The sequence below is a fragment of the Perna viridis genome, chromosome 12 (genome assembly GCF_037379345.1).
Source record: "Perna viridis isolate PV_CMFRI_1.1 ecotype Kerala chromosome 12, ASM3737934v1, whole genome shotgun sequence".
NCBI classification, from domain to species: domain Eukaryota; kingdom Metazoa; phylum Mollusca; class Bivalvia; order Mytilida; family Mytilidae; genus Perna; species Perna viridis.
The window spans coordinates 20,000,497-20,028,175 of record NC_142456.1 but is presented as its reverse complement, the minus strand read 5'-3'; the positions used below and the strand labels follow the sequence as shown (position 1 = coordinate 20,028,175).

Here is a 27,679-nt window from a genome sequence, read left to right as displayed (position 1 = left end):
AGACAGATTCCTTTCTATCTATCATCTGCAAATGGAAACCAATTCGATAGACATCCTTGATTTGCCTGTTTTATTTGCAGATTTGGCAAATAAGTCTTAAACTAAGTGATCACGATTCTTGATCTGTTCACAATCAAGTTGCAATACTTGACATATAGATCTGTTCACGACAATCAAAGCCTTAATTTGTTGAGATGCGTATTTACTATTTTCCTTGCTTTGACCCCCCCCCCCCCCAAATTGTTCAGGTGGGAAAAAATCACGAATGAATCAATTGTTTTATTGTTTTAATGCTCCATAATATAACAATCAATATAAAACAACAAAATTATTAGATAGGTACAAAAACACAAACAACTAAGCCTGGTTCTTTTTACGTCAATGAATTAAACTATAGCGCACGAGTCTTCTTGTTGACGGGATCTTGAAGTTAAGCATTATTGAGGCCCTTAAAAAGAGAAACAATCTAAGAAAGCGACTTTAATGAATATATGACAAATGAAAGTCCAAATCCTCGAGCATATTCGTTTGTATTGAATTATAAAGGAGTGGAATATTTTCCTCAGAAGTAAATAGTAACAAGTAATTGACTTACAAAATTAATATGTTTCAGAGAGTTTGTAAAATCAATTTTGCATTCAAGTATCTGTCCGTCCAAGAATTGCACAGGATAAGAATTAAACAAATGTCACATTTTCTATTTCTATTTCGATTTGATGTTACTTGAGATATTTTATTTATTGAATGGAAAGTAATTTGTCATATGCATCATTCAAGTACATAAATACGAGGTAAAAGTTATAAAATGATGTGTTGGTAAATGGAGCTATTCGATAAACAGAAAATGATAGTGCATTATGTTTTAGTCCACGAAGAAAGACGGGTTGTATGAAATGTTAACTAAATAAAGTTAATGCAACAGACTCATCGACACAAATGATACCACAAAACTATTTTACATACCACACAGGCCACATGACTTTCGACAATGTTGTTTGTAACTCGAGCTACATACATCACCGTTTAAACAGTTGACAAAGTGATTGTCTACACAAGGTGCTGAAACATAACAAATTACCAGCTAAAATATATTATTAAGATATGGAAGTAGAAATTAAATATTTGATTTGATATAGTGAATTTGGCATAGTATGTACTGTTAAAAAGCTTTACTCGACCCTAATGCATATATATATATATATATATGGATTTGATATTCCATCACATTGATGCTGTATCCTTTAAAACACATCTTTTCACTGGATCATTTTTCAAAGTCTTAATTTAGTTTGTTAGGGTAAATACTTTTTTTATTTCCAATGATTTCTAAATCATACTGGTATTGGACCAAATCTAAAATGCTTATTTTATTTTATATTAAGTGTATTATTTTGCGTTATATAGTTTTCCTATCCTCGTTTGTCTTCCCCGGACTTGACATTTTATGAACAACTCGATGGGTGTTTCTAGAAAAGCAGAGGACGCTTACCCTACCTGTGCACCTAGTTTATGTTCCCAGTTTTTAGTGGAGTTCGAGTTGCTCATTTGCTTTTGTTACTGTGTATGTTTGATTTTAGTTACTTTATGTTCTTTGTTGTGTATGTCTGTTTTCCATGTCCGGTCTTTGTCCCTGGATTACATTATTTTGATTACCGCTATAACCTTGGTTCCCTTGATTACTCTTTCAAGATTTAATAGAACTATCCTTTATTATCATAAACAAGAATCTAGCACTACCACTTTCACATCTGTTACAACCGTTTCACCAAGGTAAAACAAAGGGTCAATTTATTTGCTATACAGACACATACAACGATATAAATATTCTTTTCATCCGAACGTACCAATACACTGATATACATATCGGCTGCCTTAATTTTCGAAAACATTATATTTTGGTATGTTTAATTTTGGCACCTTTAAGAGAGGCGCCAAATAATCAAAAAGAAAACTACGGTCAAATATTCCCAATTTATGGTAAAATGTATAAATGAAACTCGTTTGAGTTATTGATATATAATGTATCCCTTAAATGATATAAACCGTTATATTGGTCGTAAGAACTCTCTGATATTAAATGCTTTTCGAAATAGCAAAAAAATATACAGTAAATAAAACTATAAAACAGAGTTATTGACACATATATGAAATAAGATAATTTCGATTGAAATTGATTTTATAGTTTACTCACTACACAGCCCACATGCTACAGGACAGTTGTTCTTAGACGCAGAGTTACAAATACCAGGATCTTTACAATTCAGAAATGTATCATCTTCACATAGTTTAGTAGTGGATTCAGTAGGTTTTGTTGGAGCCACTATTAAAATATAATGATAATGATTTTGTTTTTGTTTTTGTTTTGTTTTGTTTTGTTTTGTTTTTTTTATTTTTTTTTTGGGGGGGGAGGGTTCCGATTTATATTTAAAACTTAAATATCAACAATTTTATTACAAGCTTAGCTCAGTCAGAATGAAGACGTTATTTTGATAATATTAAATAAGTATATAATGAGCAAATTAAACCTAACTTAAATTTCTGGCCTTTTTCCACTTTTTTTACTGTACTTTATGTTGCATGAGTATTTAGAGGCAACTATTTCGCTGTACATGTTTTAATGGTGTTTTGGCCAACGTCAGTTTGCCCAATAATGTAAGGGTTTCGTTGTCGTTCATTGGAGACCCATGTGTGGCCGACATTATTCATTCTGTTGAGGTTGTTGTTTTTGACGTATTCACCATATTCATTTTCCTGATATATACAATTAAACCTGTCTTAACGAAAGAATCCGAACCTGTCTAAAGCAGACACATTTTAAACTATTTTCTAACAGTCTAAAAGTATTTTGAACTAAATAATTAGAAACCGTGTCTGAACCGAACCACAAAGTGTACACCAGGCGTCAATTTCACAAAATCGTAAGTGTAAAGTTGATCGTAAGTAATGACATCATAACATAAAAAAGCATTGTTACACCAGTACTTACGATCAATTTTACACTTACGACTTTTTGTGAAACTTATGCCAGGCTTCAATTTCACAAAAAGTTGTAAGCGTAAAATTGATCGTAAGTTATGCTAACAATACTATTTTATGTTGTGACGTCATTTACTAATGATCAAATATACACTTACGACTCTCTTTGTGAAATTGACGCCACGTGATTTCTTAAATTAATCATTGTTAACAGCTTGACAGTTTATCTTTAGTGCGTCATATCATTATTTAATGAGCTGCACGTGTGGCATGTTGTTTCAAAATTCGTTAAGATATGATATCAGCGAAATTCATGTTGGTCCTCTAGTAAATGTTAAATACAAAAGAATGTCAAAAATAAGCTTTATAAAAATCATTGCTTATTTGCTGAGAGTAAGTATATCTACCGCATAGACCACATGTCAAAGGACAGTTCTTCCTAAAAACTGGACTACAGAAAGCAGGATCTGAACAGTTAACTAATGTGTTGTCTTCACATGGTCTGTCTGCTGTTTTTGAAATTGACATTTGTTGTAACGTCATTGTACTTTGATGGAATGATGCACTATCGGGTGGAGTTGTTGATATTTCTGCAGCAAAAGAGATAAGTCTAGAAACTTGAGCCTAAAGTACATGTACCCTAATTTTCTTTTTAAATGCTCTTGATATAAGTGTTAATAGATTTAGCAAAACCCTTTTATTTCTAACTTTCCGAATGATTTTCCTCATATTTATCCATGAAGACTAATTTATACTTTAAATTTATAAATTAGAGTTATGAAACTGTACAGTAAATATTGAAAGGTCTTATAAATACTAATAATTCTGATGAAATAAAAATTAAAGTGCATAGTAGTTCATGTTCTTTTTACTCTTCGTGTATATGAGTAGCACATTTTATACAGACAATGTTTTCGCACAGATATTCAAAATATGTTTCAGTTAAGGTGTCATGTCCGTTACCATATAAATGTACTTCTGATGCACAACTTTAGAAAGGTATTCTCTATCAGAGGCACCCCGTGCAGGTCCGGGTGTCAAAAGAATAGGCCTGCAGCAGCGCTAAGCTTGTCGTAAGAGGCGACTAAATAGTGCTCAGAACCCTAGCCGGGGGCTAGGGCGCTCTGCCCACAGAGCAACTGGGATGTGTGCCCCAGGTGGTGGAATGGGGTACCCCAGGGCGTGTTACATGCTGGGGTTGTCGGGCTATAATACGGAAAACCTGACCGCAAACCATAGTGGTGCACCGTGTTGGGAAAAATGCCACGTTCCTCGCACGTTAAAGAACACTGCTGGGGTATTCTCCCGGAGTAGGAACCATAGGGCTCCGCCACAGGAGGCTAAATTGCCCGACCCTACCCATCCCCCCTTTTTCCAGTGGCAATCAAAATTTGTCGACCCAATTATCCTTGTGACCCATCCTTTTTTTTTTCATTTCATGTTCATTGTCTGAATATAGCTGAAATATTTCTGCTCGGACGTTAAACCCCAACAAACAAACAAACAAATGTATCAGAGGCTTAAATAATATTTTCGTAATTAAGTATGAAGGAATATTTCTAGAAGAGAATCTTTACCAAGTGTTTTTATCGGCAATGGGTTTTTTTTTTTTTTTTTTTTTGGTTAATCACCACTACTAATACTTACATTTCAAGAGGGATGTGTGCCAAGAAAGTAAGACATGTCTGGCCATGAAAGTAACATTCAAGCAAATTATCTTTTTTTTAAATTCCATATCGCAAGTCCTATACTTGTGTCACATGGTTGCTGTAGACGCAGATAATGATAATATAATTCATGTCGGCTTTTTGACTGTTAAAAATAACATTATTTTGTAGATGTTTAATTGTATATGCTTTTAAAAGTTGTGCTAACAGTTCCATACCAATCAAGTTAAACGAAAGATACAAAATAATCGGAGATTCATTTCAAACAAATTCACCCATGACACTTACTAAATTCACAAGCAAATGAAAACTGATAACCCAAAGACCCAACAAGAGGTGCGCAGTGGTAATCATGCCATTGACCTCCATCGTCCCGTCTAATGAGAGCACAATCCTCGTTTCCACCGTTAGTAAAGAGAAAACCAACTGCGTGGTTGTTACCTTGTTCTTTTGCAAAACAGTTAAAGCTTAATTTGCTACCTAAAAATATATAAATGCAACTCACTCATTAGAAAGCATTCATGTTGTAAACATGCCAGCTAAGCAAAAACTAATTGTGTTAATGCTAAATTCATTCTGCCTATACGAAATAGTTAAACAATCTTGTGTGTCAATAACAATCTCATATAAACAGAAAATTGGAAATTTAGAAATGTTATACACGTGTTTAAAAAGTAACACATCTTCCTAACAGCATTAAAACCGATGTATAGAAAGTGACATTCAGATAAAAATTGTATACTAAAACCAAAACCAAAAATATAGGAAAAAAATCAAATTCACGATCAGGTTCCCAAAAACTTGTAAGAATGGATGTGACATTGCTGATGTCGGTAAATATTATATGTTATCCTTCAATTCTGAGTCGAACTATTTGGCTAATATTAAACCTCGGGGACCTCTAAAATGAGTGTACACCTTTGTGTATTTAACAACATACAAACCATCGATCCATCGCCAGTCTCCTTCTTTGACCTGATCTGTGAGACCTATCCAAACTTCGTTTGTTTCCCAGTGGTTCACTGCGAGATATTGCATTATAAACTGCTGCTTTCTGGCATCTTTGATGGTAATCAGGTCACCACCTAGACTTTTGCAAAAATTTCTAGCATCCTGCCATGACTTTTTAGTCTTGATAAATATGACACAACTGTCTGTGTACAAGTGGATGTATTTGAAAGATAGTATAGTTTTTGGACATTGAGAAGTATCTGAAAATATGAATAAAGAACAAGAAAGATATAGGAAATATGTAAGAAAACATTCTGACATGATGTGGGATTCTCATAACCTTATATTTGTTGGTGGCGGATTTTGGCTTATACTTTATGCAGATGTATAGTTGGAATTTGCCTCAGATTTCTCCATTGTTTAATATCATATTTTTTAGCTTTTAAAAGGATCTACAAATTCATAACAATGAACGCATCAAGTGTACATCGTTTTTTACGATACATTTAAACTTAAAATGAAAAGTCAAGCATCAAAATCAAAATGGAACTTACCTTGAAGTGCTGCAACCAACCAAGCTAAGCATATGATTGTAATTGACACTAAAAAGCTGGTCATTTTATACATACATGTAATACAGATTAAATATATGTAATCAAAAGTTCTACACAATCTTCTTCTCCTTTACTGTTGAGGAATTTTATTTGTAATTTCTTTAATGGTAAATATGTATCAGTTAAATGTTATCAATCTTAATGGTCAAATGAGGTCCAACAAAATCAAAACTAAACTATTTTGATTTTAGATATGGACTGTAAATGCAAATGGCCTCCAAAAGGCTACGCGTATTCTATCCATAGGCTTTCAAGTATAACATCGTTACATCTTTAAATTCACCTTCAATAACGGATATATCTTATAAGGGCCATTTCTCACTGGTTCTGCTGTAAATTGTAGTGAATGTTGAATGTTTTGTTTTGTCAAAACTAAACCCAGACATGACCTGGAAGAGTATCTATTTATGCAGTTGTTTGGTTGTTAAGAGTAATTGGACTTTCGGAAGGGTATTTAGAAATAAAAGGGGCATCTCATTTCTTTGGTGTGTTTATATATCTTTATTCGTATATGATATAATTTGATTGTTTATCTCTCATCTATGCAAAAGGTTATTTTCAGTACTGGTACTGTGACGCCAATTACATCCATAGGTCGGTCCGCAGTCCGTAATGCAAATAATTTTAAACTAAATAAGGCTTTGGTGGAGGGACAAATCTGATTTTTTTTTTAATCGATTAGAAATTCAATTAAAAATTACGCTCGATTAACCTGATCACAATTAAATCAATCTTTAAATGACTGATGAAAAAATAAAGATTTCAATCGTATCATCCTATATTTGTTTATCTTAAGGGTTATAAATCGATGAAAAAGTGAATGCACCATTCCAGGAAATTGAATTGGTGTAGTTAATTACTTCTGAAATCATTTGTGCGGTTTTATCTTGTGGAGATCACCATATAGAAGATTTTTGTTCATTTTTTAAGAAAAGCATAATTAACATAACAATTTTCTTTTTTCTCATTTTTCGTTTATTTTTAAAAAAAACTTACCACCACACAAATAGTTCAACGTTAAGTACAGCATACCGTTTACAGAGGGAAGACCTCTTGATTTGAAAACTTGCAAAGCCATGCGGCTGCAACGATGATACATTGTATCAAAGAGTAACCAAGGGAACCAAGGTTATAGCGGTAATCAAAAGAATGCAATCCAGGGACAAAGACCAGACATGGAAAACACACATACACAACAAAGAACATAAAGCAATTAAAATCATACATACAAAGCAACAAAAGTAAATGAGCAACTCGAACTCCACTAAAAACTGGGAGCATGGACCAGGTGCACCGGTAGGGTAAGCGTCCTCTGCTTTTCTAGAACCAAAAGTGTAGGCAATCAGTTCAGTCTACGCTGTAGTTTTGTGAATGTGATCACTATGCTCATTTAAAGTCAAAGTCACAAACGTAGTCAAGGAAATAGATGTTACACCTTTCCATTCTTGTACAACATCTCTATAGATGGTCCACTGTCGTACATGAATCAACCACTAGGTATTAATGACACTCGTACGAAACTATACGCCCTACCTCTTTCTAAAATTACAATTATGTTATTAGGAATGTTTTGCCATATCTGCAGCTGACCCATTTCGCTTAGATATAAATTTATTGCCATATTTCTGTACATTGGCATTTTCACATGCTATTTAAACGCGTTGGCATAACCGAAAATGAGCTAGAGAGACGTTCATTCTTGAAAGTCAATTTTGTTAACAAAGGTCTAGATGCGGTAAATCTTGGCAATATCTTACACCATAAAAATTCTACTTGACAGATTTCCATATTTAAAGGACCATGTACCTACCCTAAATCAATTGCAGCCAGGGTTTTTAATTATAGAAAGTAATTTCACGATCTCCAACTTGCCGACCTAAAATCCAAACCACTTGACTGTGTCTATTCCTCTTCGCCCTTTATATTCTTGCAAAAGCTCATGAAGCTTTTTTCAGTTTTTGTGTGTAATTTATTTTATTCGGTTAGCAAAGTATATGAATTATCCCACTGCTGGCTGGTGGGTATTTGTTGCGGATATTTATCCAAAATGATAAGAGATCGTGTGGATACATTTTTTGTCTGGTTCTACTATAAGTTTGTAGAATGTTTCTTGTTTAATTGTTATTAGAAACCTATACATGACATGGAATGCCGTCTAAATCATTATATGTCTTTGTTTTGGTGACGAATGTATTGATAGGAATTACGGTGGCTTCTATAGTAAAATAAGGGGTACCTCATGTGTGTTCATTCTTTAAAGTGTATAGAGCTCATGAGTGAATAAGATTTCAAACCTATCTATATTTTGTGTTTTGAAATAGCAATGTGAACTTACTCCTGGAACAGTACATTTTTTTCCTGACAAACAAGTGATCAAACAGTCCCGAAATACAATGATTATAAATTCTGCATAACATGTCGCGTTTTTACGCCGATATCAAATGTCGATGAACACAATCAAATGGTGTGCCCTGAAAAATAAAAAGTAGAATGTTTACATGTATATTGATATTCAGCTCATTTCAAATAAAGGGAAAGACCATCTTTACATTAAGTTAGGCTGAAATCATAAATCATACCCATGTAAACAAACATAAATAACCTTTAATGCAAAATGCGCTTTTGTAACATGCACAAGGCTATGCAAACATCGAAATCTTAGAAGTATGCGTGGATAGCAATCTTGCAGAACTCTTCTGTCTGAAGGAAGACCATAAGCAGACTTTATTGTTATTTACCGATAGCTTCCGATTAGCTCGTGACGTCACTAAGTCGGTTTGGTTTCCGATACAAGTACTGCACATATACTTTATAAACAAAAAATATTCCGTAAATATTTCTACGATGCTGTTTTTTTTCTGATCACTAAAACATGTTGTCTGGTCAAGCTTCCACTGCACAAATGATAAAAGAGATATATTCAAAAGGTTTTATGGCCGGCAATACGAACACTCATCGGATTTTCCTCAGACATACTAGCTTTCTAGCTGCAAATCCTACAGTTCATCAATGTTTTCTAACATTTGCTCACACATTATGCCTCAATCTATTCTTCTGTATAGTTTGGGTTGAAATTATAGAGGGAACGTCCCAAATTTTCGCTTTCTTCGGACATCGTAATCAATTACCAATTTACTTTCGTTTTACAAACCGACTTCGTGACGTCACAGCTCAAGCGATCCTGGTCGCGCCCGGATTCCTTATTTTAAATAGCGATTGATTAGTTAAGACAAGGAAATTATCGTTTTTAAATTTAATTTGCATGAGTATTTAACAGATTAGTTTCGATATTTATGACCTGCATAATAACATGGTCTTCTCCTTTAAGGAATTTTCGATTCCGCTTAATTATCGAAATTTGTACTAGTTAATACGTGTAAGTTTTATATCATTATATGATTTTTTTATCCAAAGAAGAACTAAAATTCGACGCAGGCTTCAGATTCTAGTAAATAAATAAGAGAATATTCTTTGATACTATTCTCCATTTTATAATATCAGAATTTGCATCTTGTAATAGTTAAAATATGCTTTGAATCTTCATAAACTGAACACCAGATTTAACTGAACCAACTTCGAAGTCAAAAATGTGTTCGGTTTAGACAGGTTTCACTTTATACATTAAAACTATGGGTGACAGTAAGCGACACTCTCAATTATCAATTCAGTAACAAACGACAATAACAATCAATCAAGAATACAAATATGTTTCAATACAAAATACAACAACTAAACACACAACCGTCAAGATTTCCGACAATACTGTTTGTTCCGACAACGGTCTTTGTCCCAGGATTACATTCTTTTGATTACCGCTATAGAAGAATTTCTGTAAGGATCTGCCAGGGAATATGGCAAAATGTGTCCCGACCCAAGATAGCCTCTGTCAGACCCTGTCAGGATCTTTCGGCTAGGATTTCTGTTCTATCTGCTGTCGTAGATCAGAAATCCTGACAGATTCTGACAAAATTTAAAGAAAGGTTAGAAGTGCTCGCAACTGTATGGTCGGGTTTGTTTTAGCTTGGGGTGGCTTGGTCTTAAAGAAACTCTATGAAGATGTTTAATGCAAAGTGCTTCTTCGTTTTGCTATGAAGAGATAAACAGAGCGTTTTATATCGATATTTTAGTAATTACCTATTTTGTAAATTTAATATTTTAAATGATACAGTTCAGTGTGTTTCCCGTGACTGCGCATGGTTCTTTTTAATTACGGGAAAATAAAAGGGTATTTAAATTTGCTCTTACCGAATAAAATCATTTTTTTCTACAAATTATTCCAACAACGTTAATGAACAAAACATTCATAATTTGTTAAATACGTATCCAAACTGTAAAAGTACCAATTTTCATGACGATATTTATCAATTTTGGTTTTGTTGTGCGAAAACCAAATCGTACACACGTGCAACTGAATATAATATAAAATTACATTTTGGCACCAACGATAGCCTTTTTATCCTCTATATTTCCCTTTTTATCTCACCTGGCCGACGACCATGGGAGCTATTGCCATCATTTGTCGTCGTCGTCGTCGTTTATAATTTTTTAAAACTCTTCTCCGACGACACTACTTCTTGACTAATTGGAACCAAACTTTGTTACTAAAAATAGAAAAATATAACAGAATTAAGGTTCAGAAAGTAGTTTTTCCTATATGCCTTCAAAACCGGTTGGTTAAAAGTGTTCAGCATGGTGAGATCTATCTATGGTGAAATTTTCGTTTTAATCTGTTATGCCATGTTGGAGTTATTGCTTTTTGTAGATGTTTTTTTTTTTTGTTGCTATTTTTGATGTTATTTCTTTCAAAAATTTTCCCCTCTGACACTACTTGAACAATTGGAACCAAATTTTGTATGAATGTTCCTTGTGGAATTTTGCATTGAACTGATGTAGGAATTTACATCCGTCAAAAAATATGGCTGACGTTACTAAAACAGAACATAGGGGTCACGCGGTAATTTTTCGCATATTATATCTCCAATACAGTAAGGTTTATCCAAATTCTTTCAACTGCTGAAATTATCCTTATTATAAGGCACACAAAAGTTTGGAGGGATCAAAGTAGTGCAATAACTCCCTGTAAGAGTTACTGCCCTTGAAAGGTGGAAAAAACGGGTTTCTTTGTCTTTTTTTTTTTTTTTTTTTTTTTTTTTTACAGTTTTCAAGATATTGGTTTTCAAAAAGTACATGCAAAAAAAATCTTCCCACAAGTTTCAAAATAAAATAATTTAAAAAAAATAAATGATTTTACCCACCTATCATTTTTATCCTATGAATACCTTAAACAAACGTGGTTTTTTCCCTTAAAACAGAATAATACCTATGACAATGATCGAGAAGGAGGTAAGTTAAGGCTTCCCTGAACCGAGAACCATTCACTTGACAAAGCCCCGACAACATTAGATGTATTTGATTCGGTAAAATTGAGTTTAAGCACCTTCTCCACTACATGACATAAAATATTGCAAAATTATAATATGCATTAATATCTTCAGTTTTATTTGGTATAGACCTATTGTCTTCACTAACTGTATTTTGTTCTATTAGCTACATTGTGTATGTATATATCGTCTCTGTTTCCTGCTTTTACAGTGGCGGATCCAGGGGTGCAGGGGCTTTGCACCTATCCTGTTTATTGGAAAATTTGTCATTTTTATGTGTAAAAATCGACAGAAAATGGCAAATAATGTCCTAACACTCCCTTTTTTCCGAGGAACCTTCATCTGGCACCCCTCCTTTTCAAAGTGTCTGGATCCGCCCCCTCTTTTAGGCTATAGCCATGAATTTGATTTTGATATCTTTCAATTGCCTTTCTATGTTGATGCTTCGGTATATTGTTTGCCAATATTTCGTTTTTCCGGTATTTCGTATCAAATAAACCCGTTACAGTTATCCCCATCTTCAGTCTCTTGTTCTGTTACTGTCATCCTACGTTCTTCGTTACAAAGTACGGTCATCCCGCCGATATTTTTACCTTGTAATTTCTCATTATTCATACATTTCACCCATATGCATTCTGCTTCAATTATCAAACATAGATGAGTAACTATTTGTCATATATATTTTGTTGAATAACTTGATTAGACAACTTTATCAAAGAAAAAATATTCTTACCAGAATTTCCAACCTACATCTTGGGATGACCGTAACGGCTGCTACGGTCATGGCCGTTACGATCATCCGCTTTACCAGAGTGAGAGTTCAGAATGAATTTCGAACGTCAGACGCTTTTCGGAACTTGATTTACAGGTAACTGCAAATAATAAGATTCTGTAACATAGTACATAATGTAAGACACAAATTTAACAAGTCAATGAAAGTTTCTTTGATTTTCCTCTCGAAAATTGTGTTTCGTGTTTAAAAAAATTTTCCAGGGGCGTAGCTAGGCCTGTTTTATTTGTACGCAAAATTACGGCGAGGGGTCTGGGGGGGGGGTCGCTCAAGGCCCCCAGTGACTCATCGCATAAAACCTTTATTTTATCTTTAAAATGTGTGTTTTTATTTTTGTTACTTTTTCCGAAAGTACGCAACTGCGTATTTGCGTATAGACAGCTACGCCCCTGGTTTCCACATTTTCTTTAGTGGTTTGAGATCTTTTATTTTGAAAAAAATATAAGTACATATTTCATTAACTGTGTTCCTTCTCAATCGTTAAAACATTTGTGTCTATCAGTGGTTAAACACAACATATTGATTACGTTGAAATGAAATTGGAATCGTAAGCGATGTATTTATTTAGTATTTTAATGAAAATTATTATGCTGTCAATTTTATCTTCATGTACTGTTTATTATATTGCATTATTTTATACTCTTAGATACAAATCGATGTTGCAAATAAGTTGCTTTGTAAAAGTAAAAAAAAGTAGGGCATAAGCATATCATGATCAATTAACTTTATTTCAGCCTTAAGCGTAAATTTGCTTTACCCTAATAGGACTGTCAGTTTAATGAAATTGATACTGCTAATGAAATTGACAAAAGACAGAAAGAAAATTCACTGTCATGGTTTTTTTTACGGATAAAACTTTGGAAAATAGTTTAATTATATCATGAAGGGAAGAAATCCGAAAACGGCGCTATGGAATTCGAAATTTACAACAGAACCAATTTCAAAGTTCTTACAACAATGTGGCCTCATTCCTTCAAATGCACATGGTTCTAAAAGCCTCTCTGTGCTGGATTTGGTTTTCTATTTTGATAATTATGGTTATAAATACCTCTTGGAAACAACTGATATTTTGTTTAGATCTCTTGGTCCTAATGCCGGTGATAAAAAGTTTGTTATTGTACTCATTGAAACACGTGTACAGCATACCAAAGTTTTCAATAGTATTACCAGTACTACATCATCCAAAATTACTGAAGTTATCGTCTTTGTTTCATGTATTCCCATTAGGTCATGTTTTTGGATTTTGCCGTATTTGAATCTAACCATTGCTGAGGTCTTTTTTTTTTCTTCACGCAGTAGACGGTGTGTCAAAGTCTCAAGCTAATTGTAAAAATGTGTCGATTGTACTGTGGTGTCGTATATTTCATTTTAATTTATGAACGATAATGTACATTCATACTTTTGTAAGTACAGTTTATCATATTTGTACAAGATAACAGTTCTAGTGAATGTTGGTTTCATGTGTATTGTCTATATTCTCATTCCATGAGTTTGTCGACAAAAAAAAATGTAATTCGAGAACACCTTTAAGAGAAATATTAGGTAGTATTCCTGATAAGAATCATGCAAAATGTGTTTCATTGTTGGAAAGCCTACATATTTTTTATTTTTGATATATGTTATAATAAACAGAAATTAACATATGACTTTCCATATACATGTAATCCTTGTTCTTAGGAGATAAAATTTATATAGAATGTACAATACTGTGGAATTCAAAATTAAGGAGGATAACCCTGTAATCCTTAGGTTTATCTCCTAACCAGATTGGAAAGAAAAAATAAACATTCCATCAAATAGACCCTTGAAGCAACTCAATAACAAAATTAAAAATGTGTAAACCTTATTGGTTGGGGTATGACATATTATAGAATTTTCTTACGAAGACTTCTACTTGTCAAAACATTCAGGGTCAAGTGCCCGGTAACTTAAAAAAAATCAAATCTGAGGATTTTCCTCAAATCTATCTTAGACTCACATTCCGATCAATCAGATTGCTTGAACTTATAAATCTGATAAAAAATCTAAGTTTCCCTCAGTTCCTTTAAAAAAATTTAGGTTTACCAAAAGCACTAAGATCTCCTCAATTCAATCCAAATTTCAGAATTAACGAAAAGCTGAAGACATTAAGGAAATTGTCACACATGCATTAATGGTTGATTTCAATACGGTCAACTAGTCATAAAATTCAGCGGTCCAATATGAGATTAGCAATATTCAAAAAAGACAAAAAAAAGAGAAAAAAAAAATAACCAAATTAAGATAATATTACACAATAATAACTTACCTTCTTGGGATTTAATGGACCAAATTAAACACAAGAGAACAATAAACTTAAAAACACTGGCCATATTCTGCGTATTACATTAAGTAATTAGAACAAGGTTAAACGGTAACAGAAAGATTTTCTACTTAGAAATATATTAATATGATGTAGCGGTCATATCTATTTCGAATACTGATAGAGGGTATATCCGTGTATACCTACGGTCATTTCGTCCAGATTACAAGTAAATGGATAAACCATTCGACAAGAGTTTAAATAATTAATAGATAGTTGTCTCAATTAAGCTGGGCTCCAGTAGTCTTCGATTCGTGTAGTATTTTAAGAATAGTACACAGGACTGTCTTGTGTATTGCGGCCTAGACATGTACATGAAGCTGTATGTATGTGACAGTATCTGCAGATCTCTTAGGTAGACGTTGTATTTGTTTTATCAAGTTTTTTTATGAGCCGAGTTCAGATTTTCCACAAAAACGTATATCAGATATTTCAGTCGAACAACTTTTACTTTGTTGTCCATATAAGAATCTCGGAACAATATATTGTTCACCTTTTTGATCGATATGCTGGACATATTCCATTCAAGGCGTTAAACCCGATTCCCATTATAGAATAGGCAAAAAGATCGTTCCACCAGCAATGAACTTTGTTTGCTACCATTGTCTCTGTGTATTCAAAGGTGAACGAACTTCTTCACAGTTGGTATTTCAGTGTTGATAAGATTCCTTTACTTTTCCGAGTCATCAAAAATAACGATTTAAATGTTTGTCTTGGTCTAACTTATTAGGTAACTTTCAAAGCGTGCAAAGTTTTGCAGCATGACTAGCACGATTTGAATATCAAGTGGATTTAAAACTGACTGGCATACATCTGCTACAGTTTGGCTAACACCGAAGATGGAGCCGATAAAAGATCCACATCCACTCGATTGAAATATATCCTTTAAGTCATTGATGAAGATCTTGTATCCCGTGAGCGACCAGATCCTTCCCTGGCCCACGCCCTACTTTCCTGTAAAGGTCTTGACAGCACTGAGTTTCATTTCACTCTTTAGCTTAAATATGTGTACCAGTCCCTCGTGAGCACCCTATTATTTCAACTAACTAAACACCAGATAGATATTGCTTCCTGATTAGGATGTTTATAAGCTAAACTACATCATAACACAGAAAAAGTGAATTGTTATTGTCGGTCACTTCGGCCATCAGTTCATGATGATCCTCGCGTAAAACCTGTCTGCATTCAGTTCAGGTTTTTTTTTATTTGTTTTCATGTCTGTTCAGATGTATCCTTTCACATATTATTTACCTATCAGACTCGTAATACAAAGTCATTGCTTACACTACTGTCCACTTAAATTTCAATTTCTCCACTTTCCACAGTGGAGTCACTATTTCCCTCCACTGTGACTCCTCTGTATCTCCACCCAAGTAAAAAATAAGATAAAGTTGGTCTATTTTAACATATTTTTAATTATTTTATTCTGCTTGTAACTGAAATGTTATTGAACTTCAAGAAACATATAATGTATTTTTGTATGAAGACAGAATGATTTAACTACATGTATTAATAGATATATTTTGAAAATAATGATGAATTCATTGTGTTAAGTGGAGACACTGAGACTACACTGTCATAATTTCTATCGTGGTGAATGGAGAATTTAAGTAATACTCCCGCTAAGAATCATGCAAAAGGTGATTCATGGGTGAAAAGCCTACATATTTTTATTTTTGATATTTTGTTTGAAATGCCATGGTAAACAGAAATTAACATTCGGTTTTTCATATACCCCATGCTCTTGGGATCTTAGGAGATAAACATTATATAGAATGCACTGTAGATTTCAAAATTAAAGGAGATAACTCTGTAAATGACACTGAAATACAGTAGAATCTATTAGAATTTCAATGTTGATAATCTCATAAGAGCAGGGAGATTCGAATAAATATTTACTCATTTCATGGTATAGACCCATAAATCAACTTAATATCAAAAATAAAACTATGTAGCCTTTTTTGAGGAATATCGCATTTTACAGATTTTGCATGATTCTTACAAAGACTACTATTTAAATTTGTGCTGACAGTAGGGTATCTGTTGGTGTGTCCAGTTAACCATGTCCATATTCTTCTTCGTTTCTTCTCTCCTTTGATTTGAATACCACTACTGGTAGGTATGGTTCTACTTTCTAAAGCACTGATAGCTTACATGTAATAGTATTTTATATGCATGTACCTGGGTATAAATCAATACTGTGAGAGGTCATGACTCCATTGTGTATATTCATATATTTTCGATTTTTTTTTTAGAATTATACAAACGACAACGAAAAAGCCATTATACGAACTTGGCTTTAATTGAATCGTGTACATATTTACACCTAGTACTATCTTAAAACAATTTGTTCTTTTTACTTAAATTTATATTATTCTACATTTCATTCAGGAAATTAACGCATGGCACGCAATTTTAATTTTCGATACAGTTTAATATAGTCTACTGAAAAAAGGGCGAGTCCATAATCTTTCAACTGAATGCCAGCTGGATCTGTTTGATAAACTTGTCAAGCCAATCTTACTGTATGATTGTGAAATATGGGATTTTGGTAATAATGAAACTATAGAAAAAAATCCATTTGAACTTTTGTAAACTTCCACTCCGAGTTAAATCAACCACGCCTAGCTCCATGGTTTATGGGGAACTAGGAAGATGTTCTTTAGTCTTAGATATTAAAGTAAGAATGCATTCTTTTTGGATGAAACTTTTAAACGGTCCAGAGCAAAAATTAAGTACCGTTACTTATAAGCTGATATTAAACCTACCAAACACGGCATCTTTTTCGTCATCTTGGCTTCAAGGTATTGAAAATATTTTGTATGAATGTAGCCTGCAATACATATGGCGCTATCAATTTGTCTTCAATGGTAAATGGCTAAAAAGTATTGTTGAACAAACTATTTATGACCAATTTATCCAAAGTTGGTATTCAAATATTGAAAATGGTGCTAAAACATTAAATTACTGACTATTCAAAAAAGATCATGGTATCGAAAAATATTTTGATATACTTAATGATAAAGATATTGCAACGTTATGTAAATTTCGACTCATAAATTATAAACTTCCGGCTGAAAGTGGGAGATTGAAAAAACATATCAAGAGATAACAGAATCTGCCCTTTTTGTGGGGATGGAGATATAGGTGATGAATATCATTATTTATTATATAGTAATAAATATTTTCCTATTCAAATCAATAGAAAACAAAACATGCAATATATCCCGGTATTTTCACGTAAACTTTCATTCATATCTGGTAAAATTCGGAGACGTTCCTACTATGTTTTTAAATTTGTTGCACTGTTGTCGTCTGCTAAAAAATGGCTGAACGGGATATTGACAGGTTGTTATAAAAATGGCAATGACCTCTTTATATGGGTCAACATATTTCCCTGTTTGGTGACAGTTATTGTGATTCCATTTTTCTTTCAAATAATAGAAACAAAAAATGCATTCCTTTCAATTTTACTACAATTCATCAAACATTCATAAATTCATATTGCACTAGTTCATATATTTATTATGCATCATATTTGAACTAGTGCAATAAAACACATACAACGTTGTCAAATCCATTACATCCAACAAATTAGTATGATTTAACTGAAATATTTATTACTGTATAATAAAAGGGTTATTGCATGAATACTGGTGAATATTGTCCCTCGCAGAATATTATATTGCACTCGCAAGTTCGTGCAATATAATGTTCTTCTCGGGACAAGTATTCATGCAATAATCCTATAATACTAAAATGCAGTTCCTTCATGGAAAAATATATATATAGATGAGAAGTTTTGAGTGAATTGCAATGTCTTAAATTTCAATAAACTAATGAATACCACAAATATGTCTGCTCTCCGCAAGTTGTGTCAATTTATCAGAATTATCAATAAGAAAATGGATTCTCTCATTTAGCCATGTACTCATCACCCTGATTTTATCCATCTTTTTATATGTAACTTTGTATTTATCTCTCTTATTTTTTGTTAGTTTGTCATTTATACTTCAAACTTCGTTCATCACTGTATTTATCTTTCCTACATTTTTTGTCTGTTGGTTATTTGTACTTCAATCTTTGTTCCACAATAACTGTACATTAATATTGTAAAATATGCATGTTTTTCTGTATACACATGTTTCTACATAGGTTTAGCAGAAATAATGTATATAAAAAAAAAAACGTTGACTTTACCAAAATGTACATGAAATTTATGTGATTTTCGCGTGAAATTCACTTAGCACTTAATTTTATGTGAACAGTTCACGTGAAAGCTCGATTCACCCGAAAAGCACGTGAACTCTCTAGCAATTATTTAATCAATAAAGGTGAAAATTACCTGAAATTCGTATGCAAATCATATGAAGTGATTTTGACTCTTTTTTCTTTAACATTAAAGACGAGCCTTGGTAACAGTGTCACTCCATCTTTGCTTTACTATTTCAAAAACAGATTTCATGCTGACAGATACGTCATACGTGTACTTATGCTTTGAAGATCATCCCTATGCATGTAGTTACCAAACAATGTGATAAAGGGTTACAGCGTACACGTCCTAGTACATGTACAAGTATGTAAACTCAGATTTAAAGTACGACAGTAGACTTGGTGTATGGGTCAAATTTGTATAATTCGTAATTAGATAATAAGCAGATTTTAATTATCATATTTATCAAAATTTGCAGTGTTCAAATTCCAAAATACATTTACCTAAATAAAACACTGATGCTTTACTCCATGTGTTGCACATGGTAAACCTCTCAGTGATTGATTTGGCTTCGTATTTCGATATTTCTGGTTTTGAGTACTTCTTAAAAACAATTAATTTTCATTTATTTAAAGCCTGCTATATACTTGATCATAATACTTAAGATGAGAGGTTACTCCTTGAAACTCATGTACAGCATATCGAAATTCGCAAAATGTATGATTGGTATTTTTGTCATTATGCCATTTTTGTTTATTAACCTTAGTTATATTTTGATTTAATTTAGCTCTAAATTTCACTCCAGTTGGAGAAGATCGTTTTTTTTTATCTGTACGTTAATGTATCTACGTCCATTTTTTTTTTTTTTCATTGATCGAGAGTTCAGTTTCCTTAATTTCTCACCAGAGGCTCAAAATCTTGTAGGATGTAATTACAAAATTTGACGCCCCAGATGACATGGTTTATTTTACATAGAACACTGCATACTTTTACATGTAAGGTTATTGAAATCACCGTCTTTTAAGACAGGTTGTACATACTAAATATAGGTGGTCTTGAAGACAGGTTATTACTGAATACAAGAGGTCGCTTAAACAGACGTGGCAATAGTTCCAACATGCGTAACTCTGAAAATTCAAGGACATACTAGTCTAGTATGCTCAGAGTATATTGAGTTAAATTCAGAAGCACACCTGAATATTAAAAAAACATTTGTTTCTTAACTGTCGATAATTTATTCGTACATGTTTCTTTGGGGAAATACTACAAAAAATATTGATAATGAATGTATTCACCGGACATCTCTTTGTCAAATAAATACAGTAGTATGTTTCCTGATAAAGGCAAAGATGTTGGCCAAGGGGATATATACATGAGGCGACTTCTACAAATGTATTACAAGATGACACCAACGTGCCTTTAAGATCATTTTAGTATCATACATGTAATCAACCATTGATTAAAGACCTTTGCATAGAGGCGTTACAAATATAAGGGGGTCCAGGCTTTTGTTGGTCAATTTTTGTAAAAAGAAAATGTATGAAATTAACCAATTTTTCCTAAAGGGGATCGGAATTTGCGAGTTCCATTATGTTGATTGTAATAATAGGCAAATCGGTTTTCTCAGGAAGTACAGACAGGAAATTCACCTGTAACTAGATGTTAGTACTGCTTTTATAGTAGCATGCGTACTCTTACTGTATCGCATTTACATTTCTCCTGTCCCTGGACGAGTCCAAAGGTTCAGTTTTCTCGTTCTACATTCTCTTCCACTTCTCCTACTTTAAAATCATCTGCAAATGACATTCCTAATAACATAGCAATACAAACATGTCATCTTGGACTTCAAATTGTGTTATCTCTTGCACTTGAAACTGCACATACATGTATAACTACCCTCCTTTTCAAAGCTAGTTACTCGTTACAACCACGACTGCTCTTTGTGTTGTTTATTACTGTACGAGTTGGAACATGGTGAAGTTTCTTGCTCTTTGTATCGTCTGTGGTATTATAGGTTACAGTCGTTCACAAAATGGTAAGTATAATGTGCGGTTACGGCATTTTAGGGATTGAATTATTAAAAAAAAATTCAGAAATACACATGTAAATTGCAGATATTATTGCCACGGTACAAGATACGTACATGGCCTGGAAAAGCATAGCATTTCCTCCATCTGCAGTATGTTAAACTTACTCTTTGGTCTGTTGACAAGGAGTTGGCCATAGAAAGTCAAAGACTGAATTTAGTCTTCAAAGTCGCTAATCGTATTCTCTGTCATTGATTTTGACTTACTTTCAACATCCGAATTGGCACGAATGCGATATGCTCTGAAATCGGGTGAGTTCCGCTAAAATCTTTGTTCCCTTGATATGATTGCGTACTCCTTCATAACCGTGATGGCCCAAATGTTTTCAATTACCCGGAACCAGATTAAACAAGTGGCGATCGCTATATATGGATATCGAGGTCCTGATAATGTTTATGACAAATATATAGACAATTGTAACGGACCCCTGTGTTTTAATCGAAAACTGAGTATTATTACAAAAAAATAAATGCTAACCGATTAATTCATGTAAACTTCCCGCATACAACTAAGAAACACACGTAGAACACACGTGTATGATATTTAAGAGGTATGTTTTTATCTCTTACGAAGCTAGAACTATTACGCTATGGCAGTAAACGCGGCACATATCTGCAGCATTACGTGAAGTAAAAATATTATGATTATGCAAATTATATGCGAATACTAAGTACTGAAATTACAAGTGCAAGACGTCGGTAACAATATTAGTGACTTAAAAAGAGTTTGTTTGATTTTCAAGTACCAAATTAGAAATTGGAGATGTTGCTTTTTGCATAAGAGCTTGGATTTAGAATCCAGATCAAGCGGTTTTCAGTCAGAATTGAACGTTGAAGTTGGGTAATATTCTTTTGGTGCGGTGTTGTTATAAGACTAAGTCGATTACAAAAAAAAGGAAAAAAATCAGTTAAGGTCGACTTGACACTATTTACGTAATTAACTAAGAACTATTTTCTTCTAAGCTCCATAAAGTACTTGAAATTTACATTGAATTGTAATTTTTCACAAAAAAAGTTTTTTTTAAGTTTTTGTATTTATTTATTTATTTATTTATTATTTTTTTTTTGGCATTCTATATGTTTGAACTATATTATATTTTTTGTTATATAGATTTATCAGGATGTCCAGACAATTTAAAAACCCTCCAATACGTCAGGGCGTACACTGATACATGTATACAGTTTGTACGAAACGAACTGTCATGGGACGACTCTCGCAAACTGTGCAGAAATACGGGAGGTGATCTGGTGATGCTGAAGGATGCTACAAAACAGAACTTCTTCTTGCGGGTGTTGAATGAAATGAAATGGGATAAGAATCAGATATGGATCGGACTGACGGACAAGCATCATGAAGGTCACTGGGAATGGGTGGACGGTAAAATAATAATTTTTTCTAAATATGTTGGCTTTTTTTAATATACGGAGGCGGCTGATTTTCTGTAAGCGATACGAAAATACGTCTAGATAATCTGGTCATATGAATTGTTTGTCAACGATGTATAATTAGTACATTAATTCCTTTTTATAAACACCCGATCAATTCGAAACAAAACCACTAGGCTGAAAAAAATGTTCTAAAACGAGTGATTATTGTAAAAAATGCGGAAAGTTTCTACAGGACACTGAATTTCAAAACAAAATAAAGACTTTTATGGTTATCTATTGTATTTACTTTTTGTGTACATACATAATCTTGATGTCTTTTTTTCCAATCTAATTTGAATAATACCTTCAGTCACTACATTTAGAATCTAACAATACATATATCATTGACTTCTTTGTTCTGCCAATCAAATTTCAGCTAGCCGTCGATACCAGCCCGCATGGAAGCTAGCCGTCAATAACTTAGCCGTCAAAAATTTAGTCGTGTCTAAATTAATAATTTTATACAAAATGTACATTCTAGATCAATGTGTTTACGTTGAAAATTCTCGAAAATAATTCTGTGCTCATTGCTTTTTTAATAGGTACAAAAATTGCATACGGGCATTTTGCAAGTGGGCAAGGTAATAACCACAACGGTGGATTTCTATTTACCAGTGGGTCATCGGAGGATTGCGCTCTACTGAGAAGGGACGACGGTGGACAATGGCACGACTATCCCTGTCATCCTCCAATTGCAAATATTGGATACCATTATTCATACGCTTGTGAATTCCGTAAGCAATTGTATTGTCATATATCTTTACACTTTGAACGGAGTACTTAAATACATGGAAGGTTATGGTGCAAAAGTAACTTACTTCCCTACAATTTAAGTATGGTTCGTTCTAAAAAATCATACATGTCGTCACATCTTTAGATTTGATGTATGGATAAAACTCTTTAATAATCTCCTGCCATGTTTGTTAAAAGTTTTGGAGGGAAATTTTCCTGCACTTTTTTAAATAGAAATACCAACTTAATTTTGATAATAAATTTCTCTTAAACCAAATTTTAGTGTTTAAAACATTGTCTTTTATTGCTACTTAAAGATTCCCCGTCACAATTTTTTTGAGAAATTAATGTGGTTACAAATTTAATTAAAGACGGAAAGTTTTCAGTCTTTTCTTTAAATGTTGATAAATCATAAATATTGCGGTCAGTGATCTACTCTCGATATAAAATGCCGAAATAAAAACAATGTAAGTATGATTTTTTTAATTTTAATTATCTTGTACAATTTTTGTTGATGTAAAAAATCTGCATTGTAAAGAGTAATTTAGTACTTGTATATGTACAATTTATTTTGTAACGAGGATCTTTTAAATGTTTGATTTTTTTCAATTAAGTTTCCATTGTAAGTAATTGGCAATGCCTAAATTTTGAGGATACAACCGTCCATATTCAAAAATGTGGACAGACAAACGGACAGGCATTTTCCCATATACCATAAATTTTGGATAGTTTATCAACATTTTAATCAACAAGATCATTCAATCCTCTCAATGAAAGTTCGTATTTTAGAAAAAAAAGTTATCTTCCTACGAACAGTCCCGTTCTAAGTAAAAAATATCGTAGGGAAAAAGAGGAGTACTGGATACGTAGACTACGTACTGCAATACCTTACTGGTGCAATGACAACATCAAAAGTATAGGAAACCTTTCAAGTCAATATAACAATAGCATAAATGTGATAAATTTATTTGACAAAAAACCAAGCCGGGAAAGGAGTCATTACTATACGACACCTAATTATAAGTTACATGATGTCTTCATTAATGGTCTCCACCCTTTCATACAAAAACCTCTTGGACTTCATCATATCAGAACCAAACTCTATTCTATACCTCTCACTCTACTATACTCCCTTTACAAAACAAGTCTTGACACTCCTGTTTCTGACCCTACCTCATCATTATACAGACTTGTGGCCATCATTTTGGATATTGGTTTCCACAGACTATTTAAACCAGTTTGTGTGAAAAGTCAAGATGAAGAAAAACGATTATTTCTTCCACTACCGTTTGTCAACAAAGATATAATGTTGCAATTAATTTGGATAACATCCTCCATCACAAAACGTTACCAACAAAGTTCCCCCATATTTCAAAGACAAATCCATACCAATTATTTCATATTGCTATACTTCACCTATTGCATCCAAAATTTTCAGTTATAAAAGGCTATTGCAGAACCTCGAGATTGAGGACTTCAAGGCTAAACCACCTGACTGTTCTTGCAAAAACTTTCCATTTAAATATGGTCCTCCCGGTCACGTCATTACGGGAGATTTGTCCTTCGTCGAAAACGAATATCTGCGTAATATCCTTTCTAAAGGTCCCAAGTACCGTGAACCACGCTCCATAAATTGGAATTACAACTTTAAAGTTCTTATGGATGCCGTGGAGGATTACGCAAGAAAATGGATAAAACGAGAACAAGAAGACATTGATTCTCCGTCAGAGTGGTTAAAGGCTGTGAGGTCTTTAATTTTGAAACGAATGAAGTTTTAAGTAGGTCAATGAGTGTCAATGTTATATCGGTTTCCAAAGACCCCGATGTAGCAAAAACATTGTCTACTATACATGACAAATATGTTGTCGTACCAGCAGACAAAGTCCAAAACAACATTGTTTTTGTCTGCAAAACGTTTTACAATCAATGTTTATTATCAGAGGTATACGTAGAAAATAATAGCAGTGACAAGACCTATACTGCTACCATACTCTCCAAAGAAGAGATTGTAGAAAACCATAAATCTGTGCTATCCTCATTTGGTCTCTCTACCAAAGACGATGTTGATGATTTACTGTCTATATACTGTATTCCTAAACCTTTAACTTCTATACCTACAGCTGTCAAAGAGTATCTGCATTCCTACCACAACACTTGTTACTCCCATAGTGGTATTAATTCAATGTGGTTCATGAAAAATTCGAAAGATCTTTTGGAGACACAGTTCAAGACTATTATCAGAATATAATAGCATTAAAACCTGTGATTTTTCAACACTGTATACTTCAATTCCCCATACGCGGTTAAATTCCCGACTTAAAAAACATTATACATCGTTGTATTTCCAAAACAAGATGGTACACCCAGATACAAATATATATAGTTCTGGGTAAAGATTCCTCATACTTTGTAAGAAATAATTCCAAACATCTTCCTAATATACAGAAGATGTTTATAAAATGCTGGAATTTTTAATCGACAACATATTTGTACAGTGTGGTGGACGCGTATTTCAACAAACAGTCGGCATTCCGATGGGAACAATTTGTGTTCCATTACTTGCTGACATATTCCTTCACTCTTATGGGGCTGACTTTACAGCTGATCTGATCCGAAATAAAGAATACAGTTTAGCTAGATCCTTTAATCTCAGTTTCCGCTATATCGATGACGTATTATTTTTAAACAATCCTAATTTTGGGGATTTGATACATCGCATCTACCCCGAAGAACTTGAGATAAAGAATACGACAGACCCTGTGAAGTCAGCCTCATATTTTGACCTACACTTAGAAATCGATGGTAAAGGAAAACTATTGACCAAACTTTACGACAAACGTGATGACTTTTCATTCAGAAATGTCAACTTTTCTTTCATCTGTGGGCAACATCCCTTCAGCACCTGCGTATGGAGTGTTCATATCACAACTCATACGTTATGCCAGAGCTTGCCGAAACTACGCCGATTTTTTGTATCGCGCTAGAATTCTAACAACTAGGCTTCTGGAACAGGTTTATGTTGCTACAAGATTGAAGTCATCACTACAGAAGATTTATGGTCGTCATCATGAACTCGTGGATCGTTACGGTGTATCCATCTGTGCCATGAAAACTGATTTGTTCAACGTGTCATAGTTTTCCTGTCCTCTTTCGTGTACCCAGGACGACTTTTTATGAGCAACTCGGCGAGTGTTTCTAGAAAAGCAGAGGACGCTTACCCTACCGGTGCACCTGGTCCATGCTCCAAGTTTTTAGTACAGTCCGAGTTGCTCATTTGCTTTAAATCATTACTTTGTATGTATAATTTAGTTACATTATGTTCTTTGTTGTGTATGTGTGTTTTCCATGTCTGGTCTTTGTCCCTGGATTACATTCTCTTAATTACCGCTATAACCTTGGTTTCCTTGATTACTCTTTCAGTAGTTTTATTTTTTTTTTTTTTGGCACTTAAAGTATAAGTGTTGTAAGAGTTACTAAATTATCGAGTTCATTCACTACTTGCATGGTATTTTCTTTTTTTTTTTTTTTTGCTAGCAAGAAACATGAGCGCCACGATCGCCCCTCCACCAACTACGACATCAACAACTATCGAGACAATGGCGCCATCTACCGCCATGCCAAACGTCGAGACTCCAGCTCCAACACAGCCAAATGTAGAGACACCTCAACCCACTATGCCAAACGTGGAAACACCAGCACCGACGTCAGCAGCTATTATCGGACGACGTCGGAGGCAGGCTGTTAATCGCTTATTCATGCGATCAACTAATTAAATTTACTTGACAATTTTGTACAAATTTATTGAATTAATGTGATAATCAAATGCTTGAATTTCATTCCTGATTGTTTAAATAGCGTTGAATTCAGTGTCACGTTTAGTTGGACTTTTTAATTTTATTAGTTTTTGTTTTGTTTTGTTTTTTGTTTTTTTTACTTTTCTGTTTGTGGTCGTTATGTTGTGTGTGGCTTAAAATGAGCCTAATTTGTTAATAAACCAAACATGTAAAAATACATTCATAAAGTAGTTTGAATTTCTCGACTTTATTCTGCTATAAAGAAAATACGGTGAATGAAATCGCATTGATGTTCATATTGGAAATACATGCAACTGAAATTCATATATTTGGATCCAAAAGCAATAATTAAAAGTTGTTGTTTTGCACCTCTTTGAATTCTAGCAAGATTGTTTAGCTGATAACATTTTTACTATCACAAAAAACACGAAATAGTTCATCATATGTACTCTCTTTCTTGTATTTGTTCTCTAATTTAGAAGTATTAATTTTAATACAAGAATGACATGCCAACAAAGGACACAAATTTAAGTTCTAAAGAATTAAAGTATGAAATATTGTAAGTTTTTTTTTATTTGGAGTCACTGCACTCAATGCACTTAAGCACACTGAGTTGCTATTAGGCCTTACGACATATAGTTTTAATAATTATAGCGAGAACTGCAAAGCGGTGTGGGCTCTACGACTATTAAGTGTACTTTCTAAA

At 33.4% G+C, this 27,679-nt stretch overlaps 2 protein-coding genes across 3 annotated transcripts; one reads left to right on the top strand and one right to left on the bottom strand.

The window, feature by feature from the left end:
• Nucleotides 1-289: 289 nt before the first annotated feature.
• LOC148601613 (uncharacterized) lies at nt 290-14,786 on the bottom strand. 2 transcript variants are annotated; one of them, XM_088556227.1, is made up of 9 exons: nt 14,667-14,786; nt 8,544-8,679; nt 7,205-7,290; nt 5,588-5,854; nt 4,932-5,123; nt 3,384-3,566; nt 2,192-2,320; nt 964-1,059; nt 290-448 (listed from the first exon to the last, which is right to left on the bottom strand). In XM_088556227.1, the coding sequence occupies exons 3-9, from the start codon at nt 7,284-7,286 to the stop codon at nt 438-440; spliced, it is 960 nt and encodes a 319-aa protein (XP_088412353.1). In that variant the 5' UTR covers nt 7,287-7,290; nt 8,544-8,679; nt 14,667-14,786; the 3' UTR covers nt 290-437. The 2 variants fall into 2 exon arrangements, with proteins under 2 accessions (XP_088412353.1, XP_088412352.1); XM_088556226.1 differs by lacking the exon at nt 7,205-7,290.
• Nucleotides 14,787-20,809: 6,023 nt separating this feature from the next.
• LOC148601612 (snaclec agglucetin subunit alpha-1-like) lies at nt 20,810-27,379 on the top strand. The gene is made up of 4 exons (XM_088555172.1): nt 20,810-20,968; nt 22,131-22,397; nt 22,990-23,181; nt 26,714-27,379. The coding sequence occupies exons 1-4, from the start codon at nt 20,905-20,907 to the stop codon at nt 26,950-26,952; spliced, it is 762 nt and encodes a 253-aa protein (XP_088411298.1). The 5' UTR covers nt 20,810-20,904; the 3' UTR covers nt 26,953-27,379.
• The last annotated feature ends 300 nt before the right edge of the window (nt 27,380-27,679 follow it).

What these genes read in the sequence shown, in the direction of transcription:
- LOC148601613 (XM_088556227.1), bottom strand. Translation starts at nt 7,286, where the DNA reads ATGGCTTTGCAAGTTTTCAAATCAAGAGGTCTTCCCTCTGTAAACGGT. An exon ending in GTTGAACTATTTGTGTGGTG is followed by an intron (nt 5,855 to 7,204) that starts GTAAGTTTTTTT and finishes TCATATTTTCAG; the next exon opens with ATACTTCTCAATGTCCAAAA. An exon ending in TTTGACATGTGGTCTATGCG is followed by an intron (nt 2,321 to 3,383) that starts GTAGATATACTT and finishes ATATTTTAATAG; the next exon opens with TGGCTCCAACAAAACCTACT.
- LOC148601612 (XM_088555172.1), top strand. Translation starts at nt 20,905, where the DNA reads ATGGTGAAGTTTCTTGCTCTTTGTATCGTCTGTGGTATTATAGGTTAC. An exon ending in TTACAGTCGTTCACAAAATG is followed by an intron (nt 20,969 to 22,130) that starts GTAAGTATAATG and finishes TTTGTTATATAG; the next exon opens with ATTTATCAGGATGTCCAGAC. An exon ending in TTCATACGCTTGTGAATTCC is followed by an intron (nt 23,182 to 26,713) that starts GTAAGCAATTGT and finishes TTTTTTTGCTAG; the next exon opens with CAAGAAACATGAGCGCCACG.